We start from the raw sequence: 26,489 nt of genomic DNA on the forward strand, positions 1-26,489 counted from the left end.
GTTGCTCTTAGCCTTGTTGTTTTTATTATGTGTTTTATGCTCTGTCTTGCTGGTTTTATGTTTTTTTATGCTAGCTCTGTAAAGCACTTTGGTCTGTCTAGCGGCTGTTTAAATGTGCTATATAAATAAATGAACTTGAACTTGAGCATGTTGTTGCATTATTATTATTATTATTATTATTATTATCTTAATTGAAGTGATGAAGTAGTTTGACAGTAGTCAGTGTTGAGTAAGTTAACATTAACACTGACCGGTTTTAACCGTTGAAAACATTTAATAAAAATTTAGAAAAGTTACAAAAAGGTTCTTTAATATTTCAAAAGTTATTGAAATAGTTAAACAACTATTACATTGTAAATGGTGGTAATTTGTAATCTGTAATCGATTACATTTCCAAAGTAACACTGTGCATGACTACAGTGTGCTAGCAAAGAAAAATAGCTGAGTCACTCTGACAGTAACGTCAGCAGACTGACACCTTCCCAGCTGCTGACTAGTATTACCATGACTAACAAGACTAGTTTTGGCAGCCACAGCGTGGCTAACTACTGCTAATGCTAGCGTGGCTAGTGCTAGCAGTTGGTAACGTGGCTAGCGATCATGCTAACGGTTGCTAACACTAATATTTAGTCACAACTTCATACTATTTCGCCAGAATTAACAGTCAACTCACCACTAATTTTCTTCTGGTGATTAACAGAAGAGTTGTCACTACTGGGGGTGATTTAGAGGAGAGAAATCTCTGTTTCTCTCTGTTTCTTCTTAACATGGTCTCACCTGCGCTAAAGGCCTACGGTATACATGAGCTATGCTAGCACGGTTAGTTAATAAAGTGCAAGAAAGTTGGCTTTTATGCTCTTATGGATATGGGATGTTCCAAAAATAATAAATAGTTATAATGATTACATTCATAACTTTTATTAACCCTTCTGTCTTCCCGTCCACCATGCACGTTTTTCTGGATCAAAATTTTAAATGAATGTTTGTGATTGGTCGTGGTTGTTGTTAACCAGCGTCGTGACACAGCTGTATGCAGCTGTTAGGGTTACATGAAGCCGGGGGACTGAAATACATCCAGGACATGTTGATCTGGATTCATAGTCCAGGCCCCAGAAACCTGTTGATGAGAAACTGCTGAGTCATTGAAACTGACCTCAAACTGCATTTTCTAGCCTATTTAAACCACGTGTTGTCTTCTCGTCGACCTGCAACGTTTTGTTTTTCTGGGTCAAAATTTAAAACTAAAATTGCTCAACACTTTTTGTCACTTTTTATGACACTTATTCCCATTTTTTTTGTCACTTTTTCCCAATTTTCTGTCACTTTTTCCCAATTTTTTTCGATGTTTTTGTCACTTTTCCACTTTTTCCCAATTTTTTCGATGTTTTTGTCACTTTTTCCCAATTTGTTGTCACTTTTTCATTTTTTTTGTCACTTTTTCCGATGTTTTTGTTTATTTTTCTTACTTTTTCCAAGTTTTTTGTCACTTATTCTGATGTTTGTTGATTTTGTTTTGTGCTTGTTTGTTTTTTTACGTTTTATTTTATTTATTTTTTACTTTTTGAACATTTTTGTAATTTATTTCAATGTTCTTTTATAATTATTTTTCTTTAAATACTATAAAATTAAATAAAACACCCACTTTCAATAATAGTAGTAAACGGATCATTTATTTTACTTATGAAAAGCGTTTGTTTGGAACCATCCACATTTTTGGGGGCAATTTGGTTAAAGTAAAACCAAAATGTCTGATGTAGAAACTTTTTGAAAGTAGGTCAAATTTGACCCACACATGCACGCGCACAGATGTAGCGGCTCTGACCACGCCCACGTCATGCGCACGTGTTTTCTGGAGTTAGCTAAGACTGAGATATTTATCCAGACGGTTTCCCGCTCTCCGGTTGTCACGGTAAGGATTCAGCTCATCTTTTTATCGTAATCAGAGACATGTATGTGAGAAATCATCTTTTAAAGTGTCATATTTAATGTGAAAAAGTACGTGAAAGTCGTGTACGGGATGTGTCTAACGTCGGTCCCGATGTGTTGCTGTCGCTGCCGAACTTCACCGGAAAAACTATACTTTTAAGACTTATCACTCATTGGAAAACAAACACCTCGCGATTCATTTTAAGAAAAACACTTCTGGAGTTATTGCTGAGCACACTGTCATTCGGCATGGGTTAAGTCGATCAGGCTTCCTTATTTACATTTTATAACTACTTTAAATGCTGCTTTGATTGCCAACACTGTCAAACATTCCGCGGAGGGCTGCAGCAAACCGCGTCATTTGTGGAATTGACTTATAGAGTTGAAAACAATCTTTTTACAGAAATAGAGAGATTTTTGATTATTCATTACTATGCCGAATTCACCAGACTAGTCAGTGTAGCTCGACAGTCTTGGACGTTTTCTTGTACTCTGTGTATGCTTTTCGCTGAAGTGCAGAGACATTAGATGCTGTGAGTTTTAAAGGGAGTCTGGTGGGGTTCAGACGGAGGCGGGTGGAACGAGACTGGGCACAGTGGCAGAGAAACCAACAATGTTGAATACTGACAAAAAGCGTTAATATTCATCCAAATATAGATACGGTTCTTCAACATTTAACTGTTCTATTTCTTTAAGTGAGAGCAGATGAGTTCAGTTTGCTGTCTTCTGTCTGCTATTTTTCTTAAATCAATGAGTACACATGGACTTTGAGACAAAGATAATACCTTTTAGTAACAAGTTAGTAGTTTTACGTTTACTGCATTTGTATTTTAATCTAAAATATTGGAATTTTTTTGGCACATTTTACTGTCTGAAAAATGCAGTTTTAATTAATTATTATTATTATTTCTTTATTTTTATTGTTATTTTAGTTATTTTTAAGAGAAAGCTGCTGACTTCATCACCTTATCTCTGCCCAGCCCTGGCAAGTCTGGCGTGAAGGAATTTCTCCACCCAATCTGTCAACACACACACACACACTCACACACACACACACACACACACACACACACACACACACACACACACACACACACACACACACACACACACACACACACACACACACACACACACACACACACACACACACACACACACACACACACACACACACACACACACACACACACACACACACACCTTCACGCCAGCCAGGAATTTCTCCTCCCAATCCGTCATCACACACACACACACACACACACACACACACAGAGACACACACCCCACTCACACACACACACACACACACACACACACACACACACACACACACACACACACACACACACACACACAGATGACAGAACAATGGTGGTTTGTCTGAACGCTGAAGATCAGCTGATACAACAATCCTACGTCAGCACCGTTTAACAACATGACTCAGAATCTGAAGACATATTAAAATACATCAGTTTATAGCTAATAAAGAGTCCAAATGTTAAAAATAATAAATATAATGAGCTGAAACTTAACAGTAGATAGTTATATGATCTCATAGGAAGTCTTCAGAAACCTGTTGATGAGAAACTGCTGAGTCATTGAAACTGACATGTGGTTATTTTGACCAAATAGGATCAAATCTGACCTCAAACTGCATTTTCTGACATATTTAAACCACGTGTTGTCTTCTCGTCGACCTGCAACGTTTGGTTTTTCTGGGTCAAAAATTAAAACTGGTTGACACTTTTTCACACTTAATTTTTTTTTGTCACTTTTTCCCAATTTTTTTGTCAATTCTTTTGTGAATTTGTTTGTCACTTTAAAAAAAAAAATGTTGTCATTTTTTCCCAATTTCTTTTTCTAAATCTTTATTTTTTAGACATTTTGTCAAGTTTTTTTTCAATGTTCTTGTATCATTTTTTCTTTCTTCAAATGCTATAAAATGGAATAAAACACTCAAATTCAATCAAAGTATTGAACTGATCATTTACTTTACAGAACCATCCACGTTATTTTTTATTTTTTTGACAATTTGGTTGAAAAAAAACTCCCAAATTTTCTGATATATAACCTTTCAGATTGACCCCATGAACAACAGGAGAATATAATGATATTTCAACATATTGATCCCTGACTGTGTTTGGACCAACAGGTGGAAGCTGATTGGACGATTCAAGGCCAATAAAAACCTTCGGTGTCTCTGCGGCTTCTCCTCGTCATGGCAACCAAATGGGCCTCCACAAAATGGGAGGCGGTGAAGGAGCGCATGACAGGAAGTCCCGGCAACGACCCGGACGCCTCGCTGGAGGCCAATCTGGAGAACGCTGACCCCGAGCTCTGCATCAGACTCCTGCAGGTAGGACCAGGAGGAATGAGAGGGGGGAACACCAGAGCAGGGGGAACGAGAGGGGGGAACACCAGAGCAGGGGGAATGAGAGGGGGAACACCAGAGCAGGGGGAATGAGAGGGGGGAACACCAGAGCAGGGGGGAATGAGAGGGGGAACATCAGAGCAGGGGGAATGAGAGGGGGGGAAACACCAGAGCAGGGGGAATGAGAGAGGGAACACACCAGAGCAGGGGAATGAGAGAGGGAAACACCAGAGCAGGGGGGAATGAGAGGGTGGAACACCAGAGCAGGGGGAATGAGAGGGGAAACCCCAGAGCAGGGGGAATGAGAGGGGGGAACATCAGAGCAGGGGGAATGAGAGGGGGGAACACCAGAGCAGGGGGAATGAGAGGGGGAACACCAGAGCAGGGGAATGAGAGGGGGGAACACCAGAGCAGGGGGAATGAGAGGGGGGAACATCAGAGCAGGGGGAATGAGAGGGGGGAACATCAGAGCAGGGGGAATGAGAGGGTGGAACATCAGAGCAGGGGGAATGAGAGGGGGGAACATCAGAGCAGGGGGAATGAGAGGCTGTGTTCTGCCTCCATGTTTTCTATTGAATTCAAAGCTAAGCCAGCTCCATCTCTGTGTCTAAACTACAGCTGCTCCATAATCAATAAATCACAATTATTATAATAAATTAAATATTATAATTATTTTGGTCAATATGGAAATCACGATTGTTTCACTTTTTTACTGATTGACTTTTGGAAAATTGTTGCATTTACAGTTTACAGTACAAAAAATCAGCAGTGAAAACGTGTTGAACTGGGACATTTCCCCTCATACTTTAAGATAAATAAATCCTAGTTGTTCTCATTGCCATGTTTGACAGAAGAGCATTGGAGCCACACGTGAAGAATGGGTTTGAGTTCTGAGTTTAAAGTCAGAAACTGATCTTTAATCTAATTTGTCTGTTTTTTGGGATTGTTTGAAGCTTTGTCTTTTGGTTTGTTGCTAATCTTTGTGCGTCTGTGCTGTCTGCTGTCTGTTCTGTGTTTATTTTGTCTTATTTTCTCGTTCCTTTTTATTTAAAATAAGTCTTTTTCACATGGAAGCCAGGGGACGAACAATATCTCTCATCATGTGTTTTATTAATCATCAAACTGAATTGAAGATTGCACAGCCGTAGTCATAACACACAGTACAGGCCAAAAGTTTGGACCCACCTTCTCATTCAATGTGTTTCCTTTTTATTTTCATGACTATTTACATTGTAGATTCTCACTGAAGGCATCAAAACTATGAATGAACACATATGGAATTATGTACTTAACAAAAAAGTGTGAAATAACTGAAAACATGTCTTATATTTTAGATTCTTCAAAGTAGCCACCCTTTGCTTTTTTTGATAACTCTGCAAACCCTTGGTGTTCTCTCAATGAGCTTCATGAGGTAGTCACCTGAAATGGTTTTACCTTCACAGGTGTGCTTTGTCAGGGTTAATTAGTGGAATTATTTCCCTTATTAATAAAAAAGCAAAGGGTGGCTACTTTGAAGAATCTAAAATATAAGACATGTTTTCAGTTATTTCACACTTTTTTGTTAAGTACATAATTCCATATGTGTTCATTCATAGTTTTGATGGTGGGTCCAAACGTTTGGCCTGTACTGTACATGTCGTTATAGACTGATATTGATCTGAGTAGATCCACAGTTGGAGACAGTTTAAACCAGGAGTGTCAAACTCAATTCCACGAAGGGCCACGCTGGAAAATAAGGATCACATCCAGGGCCAGACATGTTTAGGTTATTCACATGCTTTTATTTCATCGTTTAAAGTCAAGCATCTTTTATTATTATTATTATTATTATTATTATTATTATTATTATTATTATTATTATTATTATTATTATTATTATTGCATGTCTCATATAATCTCCTCACTTACAGCTTGGTCGACATAAAGACCCCAAAAAGTCAGCAAAAAAGTAACTTAGCCATCAAAGAAAAAAACGACAAAAAAAGTTGAAAAAAGCAACAAAAACATTGGGGGAAAAAAATGTCGAGAAACGGGCCAAAAAACATATGAAAAATCGGGAAAAAAGGTCCGGGGGAAAAAAAAAAGCTACAAAAACGATGTGGGCCAAAGTCTAGTGTGAGTAGGGTTGGGTACGAAGCTCGGTGCCAATAGGGAACCGTGCCGGCGTAAAAGGTAGTAACGAGACCGAATAAGGAAAGTTTCGGTGCCTCATTTCGGTGCTCAATTTTACACTACACCTGACAGCAGCTAACGTTAGCCTAGCGTTAGCTAGCAGCTGGATTAATCACGGTTAAAATGCTGACAGCTAACGTTAAACAGTGTAAAGTGTGACTGTGTTTCACTGTGGAGGACTTCTACAATTCATAGATATACAGTTTATATGGTCGGAATTAAACTACACAGACGGTGCGTTCACTTGCAGCTGCCGTTGTCGGAATTAAACAACACAGACGGTGCGTTCACTTGCAGCTGCCGTTGTCGGAATTAAACTACACAGACGGTGCGTTCACTTGCAGCTGCCGTTGTCGGAATTAAACAACACAGACGGTGCGTTCACTTGCAGCTGCCGTTGTCGGAATTAAACTACACAGACGGTGCGTTCACTTGCAGCTGCCGTTGTCGGAATTAAACTACACAGACGGTGCGTTCACTTGCAGCTGCCGTTGTCGGAATTAAACTACACAGACGGTGCGTTCACTTGCAGCTGCCGTTGTCGGAATTAAACTACACAAATTCACTTAAAACAGGTAGCCTCGTGGTGCATTCACAGTAATTGTAAAATACCCTTTTCCCATCTGGGGTTCAACAGCAATTTACTGGTGAAATAAGTTATTGTTATAGTTATTACGTTATTATTAAATCTTTAATTTTGACCATGGCCTTAGCAATAAACAAGTCACTGACTGTTGTTTACTATAGAGATGTTCCGATACCGATACCAGTATCGGTATCGGCTCCGATACTGCCTAAAACGCTGGTATCGGTATCGGGAAGTACTGGAGTTTATGCACCGATCCGATACCACGTAATAAAGCCTTAAAGAAAATCTACATTAAAGTAGTTTATTTAGGTTCTTTTTCCGTTTTAACTGACTGTCAAACTGGAGAATAAAAGAAAGTTCTGTGTTTAACCTGAACCAGACCGACAACAAAGATAGAAATCCTATCCCATCTATGCAGAGATAGTAGTATACAGCTGTTATACATCATATCACATCTATACAGGGATAGTAGTATACAGCTGTTAAAACATAATAAATATATGACACTCTGGTATCGGATCGGTACTCGGTATCGGCCGATACGCAAGTTCAGGTATCGGAATCGGTATCGGAAGCAAAAAAAAGTGGTATCGGCCCATCTCTAGTTTACTACCCTTATTTATTTTCTTCTTCTTTTTTTTTTTTTTTAACTTTATTGAAAAGTACCGGTTCAGGCACCGTTTAGGCACCGGCACCGTTTTAAAAGTATCGATTTAGCACCGGAATCGAAAAAAACCCCAAACGATACCCAACCCTACGTGTGAACCTAAATTGATTTGCGGGCCGGATCAAACTCTGCGAGGGGCCGGATTTGGCCCGCGGGCCTTGAGTTTGACACGTGTGGTTTAAGCTCTCTGACCCCTGCAGGTCCCCACGGTGGTGAACTACTCTGGTCTGCGGAGGCGTTTGGAGAACAGTGACCAGGCCTGGATGGTCCAGTTCCTGGAGCTTCGTGGTCTGGACCTGCTGATGGAGGCCTTGGAGCGCCTGTCGGGTCGCGGCTGCGCCCGTATCTCCGACGCTCTGCTGCAGCTGACCTGCGTGGCCTGCGTCCGAGCCGTCATGAACTCCTCCGAAGGACTGCACTTCATCCTGGACCACCAGGGCTACGTCAGGACCCTGACCCAGGGTGGGTCCAGCTAGCACCTCCCTAGACACATCCATCTACATACACACCCTGTTTCTCTCTTAATGTTCAATAACTGTCTGTCTGCCTGTCTGTCTGTCTGTCTGTCTGTCTGCCTGTCTGGTCTCTGTCTGTCTGTCTGCCTGTCTGGTCTCTGTCTGCTTGTCTGTCTTTCTGTCTGCCTGTCTGGTCTCTGTCTGTCTGTCTGTCTGTCTGCCTGTCTGTCTGTCTGCCTGTCTGTCTGTCTTATTGTTTTTATGTATAAACCAAGTTAAATTCCTACTAAGTGCTACTTACCTGGCAATGAATCACTTTCTGATTCTTGTCTGTCTGTCTGTCTGCCTGCTTGTCTCTCTTCCTGTCCGTCTGTCTGTCTGCCTGTCTCTCTTCCTGTCCGTCTGTCTGTCTGCCTGTCTCTCTTCCTGTCTGTCTGTCTGCCTGTCTCTCTTCCTGTCTGTCTGTCTGCCTGTCTCTCTTCCTGTCTGTCTGTCTGTCTGTCTGTCTGCCTGTCTCTCTTCCTGTCTGCCTGTCTGACCTCTGACCCTGTCCCTGTGTATGTCCCTGTCCCTGTGTATGTCCCTGACCTCTGACCCTGTCCCTGTGTATGTCCCTGACCTCTGACCCTGTCCCTGTGTATGTCCCTGTGTATGTCCCTGTGTATGTCCCTGTCCCTGTGTATGTCCCTGTGTATGTCCCTGTGTATGTCCCTGTCCCTGTGTATGTCCCTGACCCTGTGTATATCCCTGTGTATGTCCCTGTGTATGTCCCTGTCCCTGTGTATGTCCCTGACCCTGTGTATGTCCCTGTGTATGTCCCTGTGTATGTCCCTGTCCCTGTGTATGTCCCTATGTATGTCCCTGACCCTGTGTATGTCCCTGTGTATGTCCCTGTGTATGTCCCTGTCCCTGTGTATGTCCCTGACCCTGTGTATATCCCTGACCTCTGACCCTGTCCCTGTGTATGTCCCTGTCCCTGTGTATGTCCCTATGTATGTCCCTGACCCTGTGTATGTCCCTGTGTATGTCCCTGACCTCTGACCCTGTCCCTGTGTATGTCCCTGACCTCTGACCCTGTCCCTGTGTATGTCCCTGACCCTGTGTATGTCCCTGTGTATGTCCCTGTCCCTGTGTATGTCCCTGACCTCTGACCCTGTCCCTGTGTATGTCCCTGTCCCTGTGTATGTCCCTGACCTCTGACCCTGTCCCTGTGTATGTCCCTCAGCTCTGGACACGTCTAACGTCATGGTGAAGATGCAGGTGTTTGAGCTGCTAGCAGCTCTCGCTCTGTTTGACCCCCGGGGACACCGCCTGGCCCTGGACGCCCTCCAGCACTACAAGGTAACCTGTGCCCCCCCAGTCTCCCTCAGCGTTTACACTTAGCCCCCACCACTACAAGGTAACCTGTCCCCCCCCAGTCTCCCTCAGCGTTTACACTTAGCCCCCACCACTACAAGGTAACCTGTCCCCCCCAGTCTCCCTCAGCGTTTACACTTAGCCCCCCACCACTACAAGGTAACCTGTCCCCCCCCCCAGTCTCCCTCAGCATTAACACTTAGCCCCCCACCACTACAAGGTAACCTGTCCCCCCCAGTCTCCCTCAGCGTTTACACTTAGCCCCCCACCACTACAAGGTAACCTGTCCCCAGGCTGATGTCTCCCTCAGCGTTTACACTTAGCCCCCACCACTACAAGGTAACCTGTCCCCAGGCTGATGTCTCCCTCAGCGTTTACACTTAGCCCCCACCACTACAAGGTAACCTGTCCCCAGGCTGATGTCTCCCTCAGCGTTTACACTTAGCCCCCACCACTACAAGGTAACCTGTCCCCAGGCTGATGTCTCCCTCAGCGTTTACACTTAGCCCCCACCACTACAAGGTAACCTGTCCCCAGGCTGTCTCCCTCAGCATTAACACTTAGCCCCCACCACTACAAGGTAACCTGTCCCCAGGCTGTCTCCCTCAGCATTAACACTTAGCCCCCACCACTACAAGGTAACCTGTCCCCAGGCTGTCTCCCTCAGCATTAACACTTAGCCCCCACCACTACAAGGTAACCTGTCCCCAGGCTGTCTCCCTCAGCATTAACACTTAGCCCCCACCACTACAAGGTAACCTGTCCCCAGGCTTATGTCTCCCTCAGCATTAACACTTAGCCCCCACCACTACAAGGTAACCTGTCCCCAGGCTTATGTCTCCCTCAGCATTAACACTTAGCCCCCACCACTACAAGGTAACCTGTCCCCAGGCTTATGTCTCCCTCAGCATTAACACTTAGCCCCCACCACTACAAGGTAACCTGTCCCCAGGCTGATGTCTCCCTCAGCGTTTACACTTAGCCCCCACCACTACAAGGTAACCTGTCCCCCCCCCCAGTCTCCCTCAGCGTTTACACTTAGCCCCCCACCACTACAAGGTAACCTGTCCCCCCCCCCCAGTCTCCGTCAGCATTAACACTTAGCCCCCCACCACTACAAGGTAACCTGTCCCCCCCCCCCAGTCTCCCTCAGCGTTTACACTTAGCCCCCCACCACTACAAGGTAACCTGTCCCCAGGCTGATGTCTCCCTCAGCGTTTACACTTAGCCCCCACCACTACAAGGTAACCTGTCCCCAGGCTGATGTCTCCCTCAGCGTTTACACTTAGCCCCCACCACTACAAGGTAACCTGTCCCCAGGCTGATGTCTCCCTCAGCGTTTACACTTAGCCCCCCCCACCACTACAAGGTAACCTGTCCCCAGGCTGATGTCTCCCTCAGCGTTTACACTTAGCCCCCACCACTACAAGGTAACCTGTCCCCAGGCTGTCTCCCTCAGCATTAACACTTAGCCCCCACCACTACAAGGTAACCTGTCCCCAGGCTGTCTCCCTCAGCATTAACACTTAGCCCCCACCACTACAAGGTAACCTGTCCCCAGGCTGTCTCCCCTCAGCATTAACACTTAGCCCCCACCACTACAAGGTAACCTGTCCCCAGGCTGTCTCCCTCAGCATTAACACTTAGCCCCCACCACTACAAGGTAACCTGTCCCCAGGCTGTCTCCCTCAGCATTAACACTTAGCCCCCACCACTACAAGGTAACCTGTCCCCAGGCTGTCTCCCTCAGCATTAACACTTAGCCCCCACCACTACAAGGTAACCTGTCCCCAGGCTTATGTCTCCCTCAGCATTAACACTTAGCCCCCACCACTACAAGGTAACCTGTCCCCAGGCTTATGTCTCCCTCAGCATTAACACTTAGCCCCCACCACTACAAGGTAACCTGTCCCCAGGCTTATGTCTCCCTCAGCATTAACACTTAGCCCCCACCACTACAAGGTAACCTGTCCCCAGGCTTATGTCTCCCTCAGCATTAACACTTAGCCCCCCACCACTACAAGGTAACCTGTCCCCAGGCTGATGTCTCCCTCAGCGTTTACACTTAGCCCCCACCACTACAAGGTAACCTGTCCCCCCCCAGTCTCCCTCAGCGTTTACACTGGCCTGGTCTGGCCCTGTTAGGGATGGTTAGCCTGCTTCTCTCAGTGTTAACACTGGCCTGGTCTGGCCCTGTTAGGGATGGTTAGCCTGCTTCTCTCAGTGTTAACACTGGCCTGGTCTGGCCCTGTTAGGGATGGTTAGCCTGCTTCTCTCAGTGTTAACACTGGCCTGGTCTGGCCCTGTTAGGGATGGTTAGCCTGCTTCTCTCAGTGTTAACACTGGCCTGGTCTGGCCCTGTTAGGGATGGTTAGCCTGCTTCTCTCTCAGTGTTTACACTGGCCTGGTCTGGCCCTGTTAGGGATGGTTAGCCTGCTTCTCTCAGTGTTAACACTGGCCTGGTCTGGCCCTGTTAGGGATGGTTAGCCTGCTTCTCTCAGTGTTAACACTGGCCTGGTCTGGCCCTGTTAGGGATGGTTAGCCTGCTTCTCTCAGTGTTTACACTGGCCTGGTCTGGCCCTGTTAGGGATGGTTAGCCTGCTTCTCTCAGTGTTAACACTGGCCTGGTCTGGCCCTGTTAGGGATGGTTAGCCTGCTTCTCTCAGTGTTTACACTGGCCTGGTCTGGCCCTGTTAGGGATGGTTAGCCTGCTTCTCTCAGTGTTAACACTGGCCTGGTCTGGCCCTGTTAGGGATGGTTAGCCTGCTTCTCTCAATGTTTACACTGGCCTGGTCTGGCCCTGTTAGGGATGGTTAGCCTGCTTCTCTCAGTGTTAACACTGGCCTGGTCTGGCCCTGTTAGGGATGGTTAGCCTGCTTCTCTCAGTGTTAACACTGGCCTGGTCTGGCCCTGTTAGGGATGGTTAGCCTGCTTCTCTCAGTGTTTACACTGGCCTGGTCTGGCCCTGTTAGGGATGGTTAGCCTGCTTCTCTCAGTGTTAACACTGGCCTGGTCTGGCCCTGTTAGGGATGGTTAGCCTGCTTCTCTCAGTGTTTACACTGGCCTGGTCTGGCCCTGTTAGGGATGGTTAGCCTGCTTCTCTCAGTGTTAACACTGGCCTGGTCTGGCCCTGTTAGGGATGGTTAGCCTGCTTCTCTCACTGTTAACACTGGCCTGGTCTGGCCCTGTTAGGGATGGTTAGCCTGCTTCTCTCAGTGTTTACACTGGCCTGGTCTGGCCCTGTTAGGGATGGTTAGCCTGCTTCTCTCAGTGTTTACACTGGCCTGGTCTGGCCCTGTTAGGGATGGTTAGCCTGCTTCTCTCAGTGTTAACACTGGCCTGGTCTGGCCCTGTTAGGGATGGTTAGCCTGCTTCTCTCAGTGTTTACACTGGCCTGGTCTGGCCCTGTTAGGGATGGTTAGCCTGCTTCTCTCAGTGTTAACACTGGCCTGGTCTGGCCCTGTTAGGGATGGTTAGCCTGCTTCTCTCAGTGTTAACACTGGCCTGGTCTGGCCCTGTTAGGGATGGTTAGCCTGCTTCTCTCAGTGTTAACACTGGCCTGGTCTGGCCCTGTTAGGGATGGTTAGCCTGCTTCTCTCAGTGTTTACACTGGCCTGGTCTGGCCCTGTTAGGGATGGTTAGCCTGCTTCTCTCAGTGTTAACACTGGCCTGGTCTGGCCCTGTTAGGGATGGTTAGCCTGCTTCTCTCAGTGTTTACACTGGCCTGGTCTGGCCCTGTTAGGGATGGTTAGCCTGCTTCTCTCAGTGTTAACACTGGCCTGGTCTGGCCCTGTTAGGGATGGTTAGCCTGCTTCTCTCAGTGTTAACACTGGCCTGGTCTGGCCCTGTTAGGGATGGTTAGCCTGCTTCTCTCAGTGTTAACACTGGCCTGGTCTGGCCCTGTTAGGGATGGTTAGCCTGCTTCTCTCAGTGTTAACACTGGCCTGGTCTGGCCCTGTTAGGGATGGTTAGCCTGCTTCTCTCAGTGTTAACACTGGCCTGGTCTGGCCCTGTTAGGGATGGTTAGCCTGCTTCTCTCAGTGTTTACACTGGCCTGGTCTGGCCCTGTTAGGGATGGTTAGCCTGCTTCTCTCAGTGTTAACACTGGCCTGGTCTGGCCCTGTTAGGGATGGTTAGCCTGCTTCTCTCAGTGTTAACACTGGCCTGGTCTGGCCCTGTTAGGGATGGTTAGCCTGCTTCTCTCAGTGTTTACACTGGCCTGGTCTGGCCCTGTTAGGGATGGTTAGCCTGCTTCTCTCAGTGTTAACACTGGCCTGGTCTGGCCCTGTTAGGGATGGTTAGCCTGCTTCTCTCAGTGTTAACACTGGCCTGGTCTGGCCCTGTTAGGGATGGTTAGCCTGCTTCTCTCAGTGTTTACACTGGCCTGGTCTGGCCCTGTTAGGGATGGTTAGCCTGCTTCTCTCAGTGTTTACACTGGCCTGGTCTGGCCCTGTTAGGGATGGTTAGCCTGCTTCTCTCAGTGTTTACACTGGCCTGGTCTGGCCCTGTTAGGGATGGTTAGCCTGCTTCTCTCAGTGTTAACACTGGCCTGGTCTGGCCCTGTTAGGGATGGTTAGCCTGCTTCTCTCAGTGTTAACACTGGCCTGGTCTGGCCCTGTTAGGGATGGTTAGCCTGCTTCTCTCAGTGTTAACACTGGCCTGGTCTGGCCCTGTTAGGGATGGTTAGCCTGCTTCTCTCAGTGTTAACACTGGCCTGGTCTGGCCCTGTTAGGGATGGTTAGCCTGCTTCTCTCAGTGTTAACACTGGCCTGGTCTGGCCCTGTTAGGGATGGTTAGCCTGCTTCTCTCAGTGTTAACACTGGCCTGGTCTGGCCCTGTTAGGGATGGTTAGCCTGCTTCTCTCAGTGTTAACACTGGCCTGGTCTGGCCCTGTTAGGGATGGTTAGCCTGCTTCTCTCAGTGTTAACACTGGCCTGGTCTGGCCCTGTTAGGGATGGTTAGCCCTGCTCTGGAGCACGGTTAACCTCCAGTTTGAGCGGTTATCCTCTAAAAAAACCAATTTATGCTTCTGTGATAAATCATGGCTGTGGGTACGTACGTAGGTACACGGAGACACCGACCCTTTCTATTTAGTTTTTACATTTTTTTTATTTAACCTTTATGTAACCAGGTAGGCCACAGGAGAACGGTGACCTGGCCAAGAATAGCATCAGCGCACAAGACCACATACAGCTTCACATTCAATACAATACAGGAATACAGAATACAATATGCTACATAAAGTGCAGATTAAGTAAGCATTACAAAGCCTAGGCAAAGTGAGGTGTAAGTAACTCGATGGATATGCGAAAGTGATATGGTAATAACACAATATACATGAATAGACAGACTATAACACTGCTGAGATGTAGTGAAGAGCCAAAACAAAAACAGTTAGTGCAAATTATGATCTAGTTAGTGATGTAGTTCAGTTATAACGCAATTATATATGAATAGACAGTCCAAGTACATGTTGAATGTAGTGAAGGTCAATATACAGTTAGTGTAAATAGTGGTCTAGGTAGTGATGTAGATCAGAAATAACACGATATGTATGAATAGACCATCTATATAAAGGCTGAGATGTAGTAAAGAGTCAATATACAGTTAGGGCAGATTGTGGGGTATAGTGTGACACAAAGGTTGTAGGAATGACAGTTGAGCATGCCTGGCTGGATAAATAGTGCAAAAGGGCGTCAACAGAATATGACAGCAATGCAGGTGAAGATGTGCATCTGTGTAATTATGCAATGGGGTGTGACCGAGGTAATGGAGTGCAGTAATGCAGTATGGAGGTGTGAGAGCAGAGCATGAAAGATGGAGTACAGTGATCTGACAGGAGCTCAGACAGGTGTGATTTAAAGGGAGTTAGTGGGATAAGGGTTTTGAGTTTCAGGGTTTTTTGTAGTTCATTCCAGTCATTAAGAGCTGAGAACTGGAAGGAGTGGGGGCCAAAGGAGGTGTGGGCTTTTGGGGTGACCAAGGAGATGTCACAGCTAGAGTGAATGGGTAGGGTGGGTGAAGCTATGGTGACCAGTGAGCTTAGGTAAGGACTTGTAAATGAGTTGGTAGCAGTGAGTTAAGCGACGAGTGTGTAACGAGGGCCAGCCGACTGATGCGTAGAGGTTGCAGTGGTGGGTGTTAGAAGGGGCTCTGGTCATGAAACGTATGGCACTGTGGTAGACAACATCTAGACTCTACGATGTAGCCTGACGTCGGCTCTCCAGAAATTTAACTAAACGTCAAACTAAACAGCTCTGATTGGTCGGCCTGGCCGTGGCGTGGTAGCGCTGCTTGTCCCCCGACTCGACCGCAGTAAGCTCTGTGTAGCAACTCTGCAGAAGCATAAATCCCACTTAAGACTGGTGCTAAACGTTCCCAGTGGGAAACAGGGCCAATGGAAGGATGTTGCTGTGTGTTGTTAACAGCAAGCTGCAACATAATGTCCAGCTGACACAGGTTCTGGTTCAGGTGACTTTATTGGTACCTGTAGGTAAACTAGGTTTACAATCTAAGAGGCAGGACATCCTCAAAACGTTGTAGACCACCACTTAACATGCAACACACCAAACATTGAAACATATAAAACAGACCGTAGATCATGGATAAGAAACAGTACATTGTCACATTGAGTTGTGCAGCTATATGCACACCCTTCACCCTCCAAGTCCTTTCTTCAGAGCAGAGACTCCATGTAGCTGCAGAGTAAGCTGAAACCAGAGTTAGATTATCACCTCTGATTGTGAGACTGTGTGATTGTGTAGCTGCAGGGTGTGACTGCAGATAAGAATCAGAACAAACGTATCACATCACTCCCTGATGGGAGAGTTCCCGGCATCGACCTCGCCCAGGCTTGTTTTGCCCCACTCTTCACACAGAACTGATGCAAGAGCTAACCTGTCTGCCCTCCCCTTACCTGTCCGCCCTCACCTTACCTGTCCGCACTCACCTTTTCTCTGGAAAAACTTTTCAAAATACTGACCTGAGCCCTAGAATCCGACTTAAAATTCTACAGCTATCTAAATCAAATGGCGGTCTTAAGCTTCCAAACCTAAAATACTACTTCTGGGCTGCACAAATGAAGCCTATGATAGCATGGCTTCGGAACAACACAGACACGCGTTGGCTTAATATAGAAAAAAGCCTGTGCTCGCTAAAATCTCTGCAAGACCTACCCTTCCTGGCTGCTCCCATAAAGGAAACGGCAACTTGGACTAAGAACACTCTTAAAATCTGGGTTAAAGTACAGTCAACTTTTGGATTACTGACACAAATATCATCCGTAATCAGCATAGGCTCCTTGAAGAGCTTTATACCTAATTGTGATGGAGGTTTTCCTTTTGAAGCAGCAGCGTTTAGAAATATCAATGATCAAATGAAAACGAATAACGACTGTTTGAGAATTAAACCAAAGTTTGGTCTTTGAGTATTTATTTACATTTGCAAATGGAGAAAACACAGTTTCAAAGGTACACGCAGCACAACTGAAAATGTCTTTCCTAACTAGAAACCTAAAAATCAAAACATCTTATAGTGAAGAAACTCTCGTTAAGCCACCCCTCTTCAAATATCTTTAGCATGCTGCCACTTTTCTAAAGAAATACCATAGACAGTCAAATGATTTTACAACCTTCCACTCTGCTCCTGTGTCTCCTACATTAGACTAAACACCTGCTTATCTCAGGAGACAGGAAGAGATACGCTTCACACAGTGTTACAGCCTTCTTCACTTTATCTGAGAGAAATAAACAAATGAGGAGCTGCAATTTCTTTAGCGAAAATAACTTCTGCTATTGCTCACAGTCTACAAGGCCAGCTCTCTCACTGGTGCCTTTAAGTCTACAGGAAGGAACCGGATTATGTGGAGGTTTAAAACAATCTTTAAACAAATGGTCAATATCATTAAACAAATGGTTAAAATAAAATTTGCCACCACACTAATACATTGGACATCAGCTTCAGAAGGTGGTCAGAATATGGCCTGACTTATCTGCACCAGCTATTTAGTTCTGGTAATTTAAGGACATTTGAACAGTTGAGAAACGATTATGGCCTCCCTAAGACCGATTTCTATCGTTATCTGCAACTCAGAACATTTCTGACAGGGCACAAGGAATGGGGAAAACTTATAAAAATGTCCCCCATCGAGCAGCTCCTAATAGAAATACAAACAAGAAATGGAGATGAAAAAATTATTAGTAGACTCTACAATATATTTTTATCCATGAATATACAAAACTCCTTGTGGATAAAGCAGAGATGGGAGGCAGAAATGGACATAGACATATCGCAGGAAGCATGGGAGGAGATGTGCAGTGAGGCACATAGGGACACAAGCTCAAATACATGGAGGGAATTCAAGTGGAAAACAATTGTTGGGTTTTTCAGGACCCCAGAAATAGTATCTAGAATGGACCAGTCTCATTCCAGCTCATGCTGGAGGAATTGTGGAGCGCATACTGCCAATCATACCCATATATTTTGGTTATGTCCCAAACCAAAGACATTCTGGGAAGAGGTATTTGGTGCTCTTAAAGAGGTCTTCCAACAGGATATACCGCTAGATCCCACTGTGGCTCTATTGGGAGTGATACCTAAAGGATTGAATGGAAGGTCCAAGAAATATCTTTTAAACATATTACTTACAGCAGCACTGAAGTGTATAACTATTAGATGGTTGAGACCAACCCCCCCTCATATAATACATGGATTCAGAAGGTTTGGGACCTCTATCAGATGGAGCACATTACATATTTATTAAAGCTTTAAATCTTTACTAAGCGGTGGAGTCCTATAGTACCTTTGCTAATGCAATGAGACTGATTAACCTTCCCCCTCCACTATCTTTATGTTTATTTATTAAATATATTTTTTATTTATTTATTTTACATAATCCACACAATGCCTTACAATGCTTAGTGTAAGCCCTGCCAGTTTCTTGACTGCTCATCTGTATGTGCGCTTGTGCATATATGAATATCTGAAGGTGCATTTTTGATTTAATATATTTAATGTGTACAATTGTTGAGATGTTTGTATATGTTTTTGCTTTGTTTCTATTTGTTTTCCTTACTTGTTTGCAATCTTAATTTGGATGTAATGTGCACAATTGTTGCCTACAGCTGGATAGAGGAGAGTGTATATACAGGAATGTTGTTGCTGAAAACCCAATAAAAAATAAAATAATACTGACCTGACATGTAAAGTTTAAATAGGATCATAGAAATGAAATGGATAGAAAAGCCATTTTCATTCAAAATCAACGTAGCATAAAGGTCAGAGCAGCTGCCACTTTGAGGTGTAAATGGTACACATTTAAACTCGGTAACGTATAAACGTCAGTATAAGCCGACTTCTGGAAAGGCTCAGAGCTGAGGTTTTGTAGTAAAAACGTACTCTGGTTTAACGGCTTTTCTTTAAACCAATCCGAATCGTCATGGGCTAAGCTCGGCACAGAGCTGCTGCAAAATAGTGGTGTGAGTGAAAACTGAGATTGGACAGATAAGCCTCTTTCTGACCAGAGGGATTTTTGCAGTCCCTAGACCATACCGTTCCTAGAACCATTCTTTTTACCAATTTGGGGGTTATTAAGTTCCTCTGACCGTAGTTCCTGTAACTCTTTCAGCTCCTACTTCAGGCCGGGGACTTTTCGCTGTTCCCTTTCCCACAGAGGAACCCTCAGTGACGTCTGAAACACTAACAGTCCATATTCTTCACTGTCTGTCTGTTGCAGTTCTCCTTCGTATGCTAACTCGGATACAAACATCACGCGTTCAACCAGCTGATTGTTAATGCTAGTTAAACTTACCTGTTGCTCTCTGCTCTTCTTCCATCATATTCATTAGGATCGTTTTACGCTGGAGCCTTCTTCTTCTGGGTTTCTCTAAGTACTCCAGCCTAGTCAATTGATGACAATTTTATTTTATGACAATTAAAGTCTATTATATTATATTTCTTTAAACCAATCAGAAATCGTTGTGGGCGGGGCTAAGCTCCGGACGGAGCCACGGTGCCTCTGCTAAATAGTCTCAGGAAGGAACTGGTTCTGGTGGAACATGTGGACCTTCAGAAGTAGTTTTAGTCGTGGAACAGAAAACTCAGATTGGACAGATAGTCTAGCTAGCTGTTAGACAGACAGACAGACAGATAGTCTAGCTAGCTGTTAGACAGACAGACAGACAGTCTAGCTAGCTGTTAGACACAGACAGACAGATAGTCTAGCTAGCTGTTAGACAGACAGACAGACAGTCTAGCTAGCTGTTAGACACAGACAGACAGATAGTCTAGCTAGCTGTTAGACAGACAGACAGATAGACAGATAGTCTAGCTAGCTGTTAGACAGACAGACAGACAGACAGACAGTCTAGCTAGCTGTCTGGATTCACCCTGCAGAGATCTGAGGAGCAGTTAACCATAGTCCTCAGAAACCCACAACAACCGCTGTTTAGTTGTGTGCTAATCAAATGACCACGGCAAACAGTTCAATGATGTGTGTGTGTGTGTGTGTGTGTGTGTGTGTGTGTCTTGTGTTCAGAGTGTGAAGAAGCAGCAGTATCGTTTCAGCGTGATCATGAACGAGCTGCAGGCCTCCGATAACGCCCCGTACCTGGTCTCGCTGCTCAGCATGGTCAATGTCCTCGTGTGGGGACAAGAAGACCTGAGGAAGAGGGACCGGCTGAGACAGGAGTTCATCGGTACCAACAAGCCTCTAACATCTCCCTCAATACAACATCATCACACCAACAAGCCTCTAACATCTCCCTCAATATAACATCATCACACCAACTAGCCTCTAACATCTCCCTCAATATAACATCACACCAACTCCATCTCCCTCAATATCACACCAACTAGCCTCTAACATCTCCCTCAATATAACATCATCACACCAACTAGCCTCTAACATCTCCCTCAATATAACATCATCAATATAACATCATCAACTAGCCTCTAACATCTCCCTCAATATAACATCATCACACCAACTAGCCTCTAACATCTCCCTCAATATAACATCATCACACCAACTAGCCTCTAACATCTCCCTCAATATAACATCATCACACCAACTAGCCTCTAACAAATATAACATCATCACACCAACTAGCCTAACATCTCCTCTAACATCTAACATCTCCCTCAATATAACATCATCACACCAACTAGCCTCTAACATCTCCCTCAATATAACATCATCAATCTCCCTCAATATAACATCATCACACCAACTAGCCTCCATCTCCCTCAACTAGCCTCTAACATCATCAATATAACATCATCACACCAACTAGCCTCTAACATCTCCCTCAATATAACATCATCACACCAACTAGCCTCTAACATCTCCCTCAATACAACATCATCACACCAACAAGCCTCTAACATCTCCCTCAATATAACATCATCACCCAACTAGCCTCTAACATCTCCCTCAATATAACATCATCACCCAACTAGCCTCTAACATCTCCCTCAATATAACATCATCACCCAACTAGCCTCTAACATCTCACTCAATATAACATCATCACATTCTGGGGAGAATAAGTAAAGGGGAACCTGGTTTAGTTTCAACCTGGAGGATAACTGATAAAGAGACACTTGACCTCGTCTGATCTGTGTAACGTGCTGTGTGTGTTTCACGAAGGCCAATGTATGTGTCTGTGTGTATGTGTGTGTCTGTCTGTATGTGTGTCTGTCTGTATGTGTGTCTGTGTGTGTCTGTCTGTCTGTGTGTGTCTGTCTGTGTGTGTCTGTATGTGTGTGAGTGTGTGTCTTTCTTTAACAGACCGTGACTTTCTTCTAACCATAATGTCTTGTTTCAGGATTACATCTGCTGGATGTTCTGCCCAGACTGAGGTACTGCTCTTATCTTTATTAATAATTATTAATCAATAATCAATATGTCCGTCCATGTGTGAACTGTGTGTGTCTCTCTTTCTCTCTCCCGATGTATCTCCGTCTGTCTGTCTCTCTCTCCGTCTGTGTGTCTGTCTGTGTCTGTCTATCTGTCTCTCTCTCTCTCTCTCTCCCTCTCTCCGTCTGTGTGTCTGTCTGTGTCTGTCTATCTGTCTCTCTCTCTCTCTCTCTCCCTCTCTCCATCTGTGTGTCTGTCTGTGTGTCTGTCTGTCTCCAGGGAGACAGATGATGTGGACCTGAACATCCAGTGTAATGCGTTTGAGGACTCTCTGATGGAGGATAAGGAGGAGATGGAGAGACTGTATGGAGGAGTGGACATGAGCAGCCACCAGCAGGTCTTCAGCTCGCTCTTCACCAAGGTAGTCTAGATCTATATCTATATATACGTCTATATCTATAGCTATATATAACTACCATTCATTAGGGGATTGTTCAGGTTACACCAGAAGATCCCCCAGATGTGTGTCCCCTTCCTCTGTCTCTGTGTTGGGGTTCTAACCTCCGGTGGATTTGTGAGGACTATGGTTAACTGCTCCTGAGATCTCTGCAGGGTAAATCCAGACAGCTAGCTAGACTATCTGTCTGTCTGTCTAACAGCTAGCTAGACTATCTGTCTGTCTGTCTAACAGCTAGTTAGACTATCTGTATGTCTGTCTGTCTGTCTAACAGCTAGCTAGACTGTCTGTCCAATCTGAGTTTTCTGTTCCACGACTAAAACTACTTTTGAATGTACACATGTTGCACCAAAACCAGTTCCTTCCTGAGACTATTTAGCAGAGCCAGACCTTCCTCCACAGCGATGTAGAGGAAGGTCTGGCTATGCAAGACTATCACCAATGTGATGTCCAGCTTCACCTCTGCTGTTAAAGTTCAATTAAATTTTATTTATAGTATCAAATCATAACAAGAGTTATCTCGAGACACTTTACAGATAGAGTAGGTCTAGACCACACTCTATAATTTAAAAAGACCCAACAATTCCAGTGATTTCCCCCAAGAGCAAGCATAGCAGTGGCTAATGCGACAGTGGCGAGGAGAAACCTCGGCAGACCGAGGCTCTTGGTAGGAGGTGTCTGAAGGTGCCGGTTGGGGATGTGGTGAACAGTGGCGATAATAGTCACATTAGAGATACAGTAAACTCCCCAGAGCTAGGTTAGTAACAAGTTGTTTTCTGTGTCATTTTTGCCAGACGGTCATCATATACTCCTTTAGTTTGTGAGCCCGTATTTGATGCCCAAACTCGTTTTGTTGTGATGTCCGTCCATCTGTCTTTGTCCAGGTGTCCGGCAGTCCGTCCTCTGTCCAGCTGCTGTCCATCCTCCAGGCCTTGCTGTTGGTGGATCCCAACAGAGCTGAGGTCTGGTCCGCTCTGGAGCTGCTGGCAGACCGAGCCACCCTGCTGTCCCAGGACGGTAAGAGTGTGTGTGTGTGTGTGTGTGTGTGTGTGTGTGTGTGTGTGTGTGTGTGTGTGTGTGTGTGTGTGTGTGTGTGTGTGTGTGTGTGTGTGTGTGTGTGTGTGTGTGTGTGTGTGTGTGTGTGTGTGTGTGTGTGTGTGTGTGTCCTATTTTAACGATGTAAGTGCACGGCATGAAGTGCCTGCCCTGGGTGTGTTTAGGCCGTGTACGAAACCACTTTTTCTAGTTTGACAGCAGAAAAATGGCTCCGGGTGCATGGTTCTAAAGGGTTGTCCTTCATTAATCAGAGGTGTGTTTTGGGGTTAGGGTTAGGGGTTCTATTGCTGTTTACCAGGCAGCCCGTAACTCGTGTTTTCACAACCTTCTTCCCGTGAAAGTGCCCTGGAACGGCAGTCAAGTCCGTAACTTACTATCTGTGAACTGGTGCCAGATCGCTGTACTCCCAGTCACACACACATCAACAACAACAGCGCCCCCTGTTGATGCTGTACAGACGCCGGTGATTAACAGTGAGAAATAGACATAAATAGACATAAATAGGCAACGTAAAGTAATTCGGCACATTGTAATCACAAGAATACACATACGATTGTGTACTACTACAGGTTATGTTTATTAAATTAAGCCCAAAATATGTCGCAGACTAGAAATTGCCAGTATCAGCTAGCGCTAGCTAACGTCAACGGTAGGTAGCCGCTAGCTAACGTTAACGGTAGGTAGCCTAACCTGAACCCTGGAACGCTACCAAGTCGTGAGTCGTGTCTTGAAGTCGTAACTTACGGGCTAAAAATGGTGCCTGGAACGCAGCATAAAGCCGCTGGGCCAAGTGTGAGCCCTGAGGTTATGTTTAGGCTCGTTTGGGGGAAGAAGCTCAGCTATGTATTTTGGAGTCCTGGTCCTCACTACGCAGCCTGTGTGTGTTTGTAGGTGACTTAGATTCTGCTGACTGTCTGCTGGAGAGGCTCCTCCCCCAGAAGTCCCTCTCAGCCAATCGCAGGGTCCGAACCATCGACAGGGCGGTGCAGACTCGACTACAAGACAAAGACAGTCCTTCTGCTACACCATGTGCTCCTTCATCAACCTTACCTGGTTCAGGGGCTCCTCCTCCTCCCCCCTTACCTGGTTCAGGGGCTCCTCCTCCTCCCCTTACCTGGTTCTGGGCCTCCTCCTCCTCCTCCCTTACCTGGTTCAGGGCCTCCTCCTCCTCCTCCCTTACCTGGTTCAGGGCCTCCTCCTCCTCCTCCTCCTCCCCCCTTACCTGGTTCAGGGGCTCCTCCTCCTCCCCCCTTACCTGGTTCAGGGCCTCCTCCTCCTCCTCCTCCCTTACCTGGTTTTGGGCCTCCTCCCCCTCCTCCCTTACCTGGTTTTGGGCCTCCTCCCCCTCCTCCCTTACCTGGTTTTGGGGCTCCTCCTCCCCCTCCAGGTGACGTCATCGTAGCCCAGACAGTTCAGGGATTGGGCGCGTCATATTTTAGCCCCGCCCCCTGCCCCACCCTCCGTATGAAGAAGCTGAACTGGCAGAAACTCCCGGCGAGAGCGGTGACAGGTGAGTGTTGTGAGTAGGGCTGGGCGATAAAACGATAAAGATATGTCTAGCGATAGAAACGTAATCAATATCAATAGAGAATGTGGTCGATAAAACGTTTGATAACGTTGTTTTTCTTCGTCGGAAGAAACCAGAGGTTTGGTTGCATGAACAAAGGCACTCACTCTCTGGTAACCTAGCAACATAGGGAGTGACACTTTAACAGCCAATCATGTAACAGTATCTAGTTTGGTTGTGCCACATCGCTATCTCCTGTTCTTCAATAACAGTGTCACTACCCGATGTGAGTCCAGTGCAGGTGTGGTTTTGAGCTAACGTTAGCAACCAAACAATAATAGATAGCTAAAACTAGTACTCTATATTTAAGGCACTAGTATGATAGTTAAGAAGTTAAAGAGATGAAGTTAATAGATGTATTTACGTCCGTCTCTCTCTCCCTGTAGCTCAGCAGTCCCTGTGGACGTCTTCGTCTGTAGATTCGGTAGAACCGGATTACTGCAGCATCGAGCAGCTCTTCAGTCTTCCTCCAACTGAGACCAAGACCAGAACCAAAGCCAAGGCTGAGCCCAAAGAGGTACAACGCTTGGGTGTCTGCATCACCCCTATGAGAGCAGAGACTTGTCTCAGCTGTGGGTCCGAGGACAGACGGCAACATTGAGCGTAGACAGTCGGTCTTTTTGTCCTCATTTCTTTAATTTGTCCACAGATTTCCTTCATCGATGCCAAGAAAAGCCTGAACCTCAACATCTTTCTGAAGCAGTTTAAATGGTGACCAATTCTTATTTTCTCCTACTTGTCCTGTACTTTCCTGCCCGTCCTTCACACCTCTTCCTGTCTCACCTGTTTCCTTTCCCACCTGTTCCCCGTCTCACCTGTTCCCCGTCTCACCTGTTCCCCGTCTCACCTGTTCCCCGTCTCACCTGTTCCCCGTCTGACCTGTTCCCCGTCTGACCTGTTCCCCGTCTCACCTGTTCCCCGTCTCACCTGTTCCCCGTCTCACCTGTTCCTTGTCTGACCTGTTCCTGTCTCACCTGTTCAATGTCTAACCTGTTCCCTGTCTACCTGTTCCCCGTCTCACCTGTTCCCCGTCTCACCTGTTCCCCATCTCACCTGTTCCCCGTCTCACCTGTTCTCTGTTCCCCGTCTCACCTGTTCTCTGTTCCTTGTCTAACCTGTTCTCTGTTCCTTGTCTCACCTGTTCCCTGCCTCACATGTTCCCATGTCTCACCTGTTCCCTGTCTCATCGATTTCCTGTTTCACCTGCTCCCTGTCTCACCTGTTACCTGTCTCACCTGTTTCCCATCTCACCTGTTCCCTGTCTCACCTGTTCCCTGTCTCACCTGTTCCCTGTCTCACCTGTTTCCCATCTCACCTGTCCCCTGTCTAACCTGTTCCCTATCTCACCTGTCCCCTGTCTAACCTGTTCCCTGTCTCACCTGTTCTCTGTCTGTCTCTCTTGCAGTTCCCATGAGGAGTTTGTGTCTCTGATCCGGAGAGGAGACAGGTCCAGGTTTGATGTGGAGGTCCTGAAACAGCTGATCAAACTGCTGCCAGAGAAACATGAGGTCAGAGTGACACTAAAACACCTGTCTCACCTGTTTTATCTGGAAAGTTCTTCCTAAACAGGCTTGATCTAGAGAAGGCAGTTCCCAAAATTATCATTTTAAGGCTGAATTACTTCAGGACACAAACACCTGTTTCCTTGGTGAAAGTCTTGTTTTTTCTCCTTAACTTCTTCAGGACATGAACACCTGTTTCCTGGGTGAAAGTCTTGTGTTTTCTCCTTAACTTCTTCGGGACATGAACACCTGTTTCCTGGGTGAAAGTCTTGTGTTTTCTCCTTAACTTCTTCCAGGACATGAACACCTGTTTCCTGGGTGAAAGTCTTGTGTTTTCTCCTTAAATTCTCCAGGACATGAACACCTATTTCCTGGGTGAAAGTCTTGTGTTTTCTCCTTAACTTCTTCAGGACATGAACACCTGTTTCCTGGGTGAAAGTCTTGTGTTTTCTCCTTAACTTCTCCAGGACATGAACACCTGTTTCCTGGGTGAAAGTCTTGTGTTTTCTCC

At 45.7% G+C, this 26,489-nt stretch overlaps 1 protein-coding gene across 1 annotated transcript in view; it reads left to right on the forward strand.

Moving 5' to 3' along the window:
• Positions 1-1,821: 1,821 nt before the first annotated feature.
• The window catches only part of LOC114572912 (inverted formin-2-like), a 37,533-nt gene continuing 12,865 nt past the window's right edge, over positions 1,822-26,489 (forward strand). The window contains 13 exon segments of the mRNA XM_028604691.1: positions 1,822-1,909; positions 4,082-4,285; positions 7,929-8,190; positions 9,409-9,524; positions 20,074-20,233; positions 21,365-21,398; positions 21,676-21,817; positions 22,738-22,870; positions 23,801-24,018; positions 24,020-24,419; positions 24,863-24,993; positions 25,126-25,187; positions 25,882-25,984. Coding sequence (XP_028460492.1) covers positions 4,148-4,285; positions 7,929-8,190; positions 9,409-9,524; positions 20,074-20,233; positions 21,365-21,398; positions 21,676-21,817; positions 22,738-22,870; positions 23,801-24,018; positions 24,020-24,419; positions 24,863-24,993; positions 25,126-25,187; positions 25,882-25,984 — 1,899 coding nt within the window. The 5' untranslated portion in view covers positions 1,822-1,909; positions 4,082-4,147.

The sequence above is a fragment of the Perca flavescens genome, chromosome 18 (assembly GCF_004354835.1).
Source record: "Perca flavescens isolate YP-PL-M2 chromosome 18, PFLA_1.0, whole genome shotgun sequence".
NCBI lineage: Eukaryota > Metazoa > Chordata > Actinopteri > Perciformes > Percidae > Perca > Perca flavescens.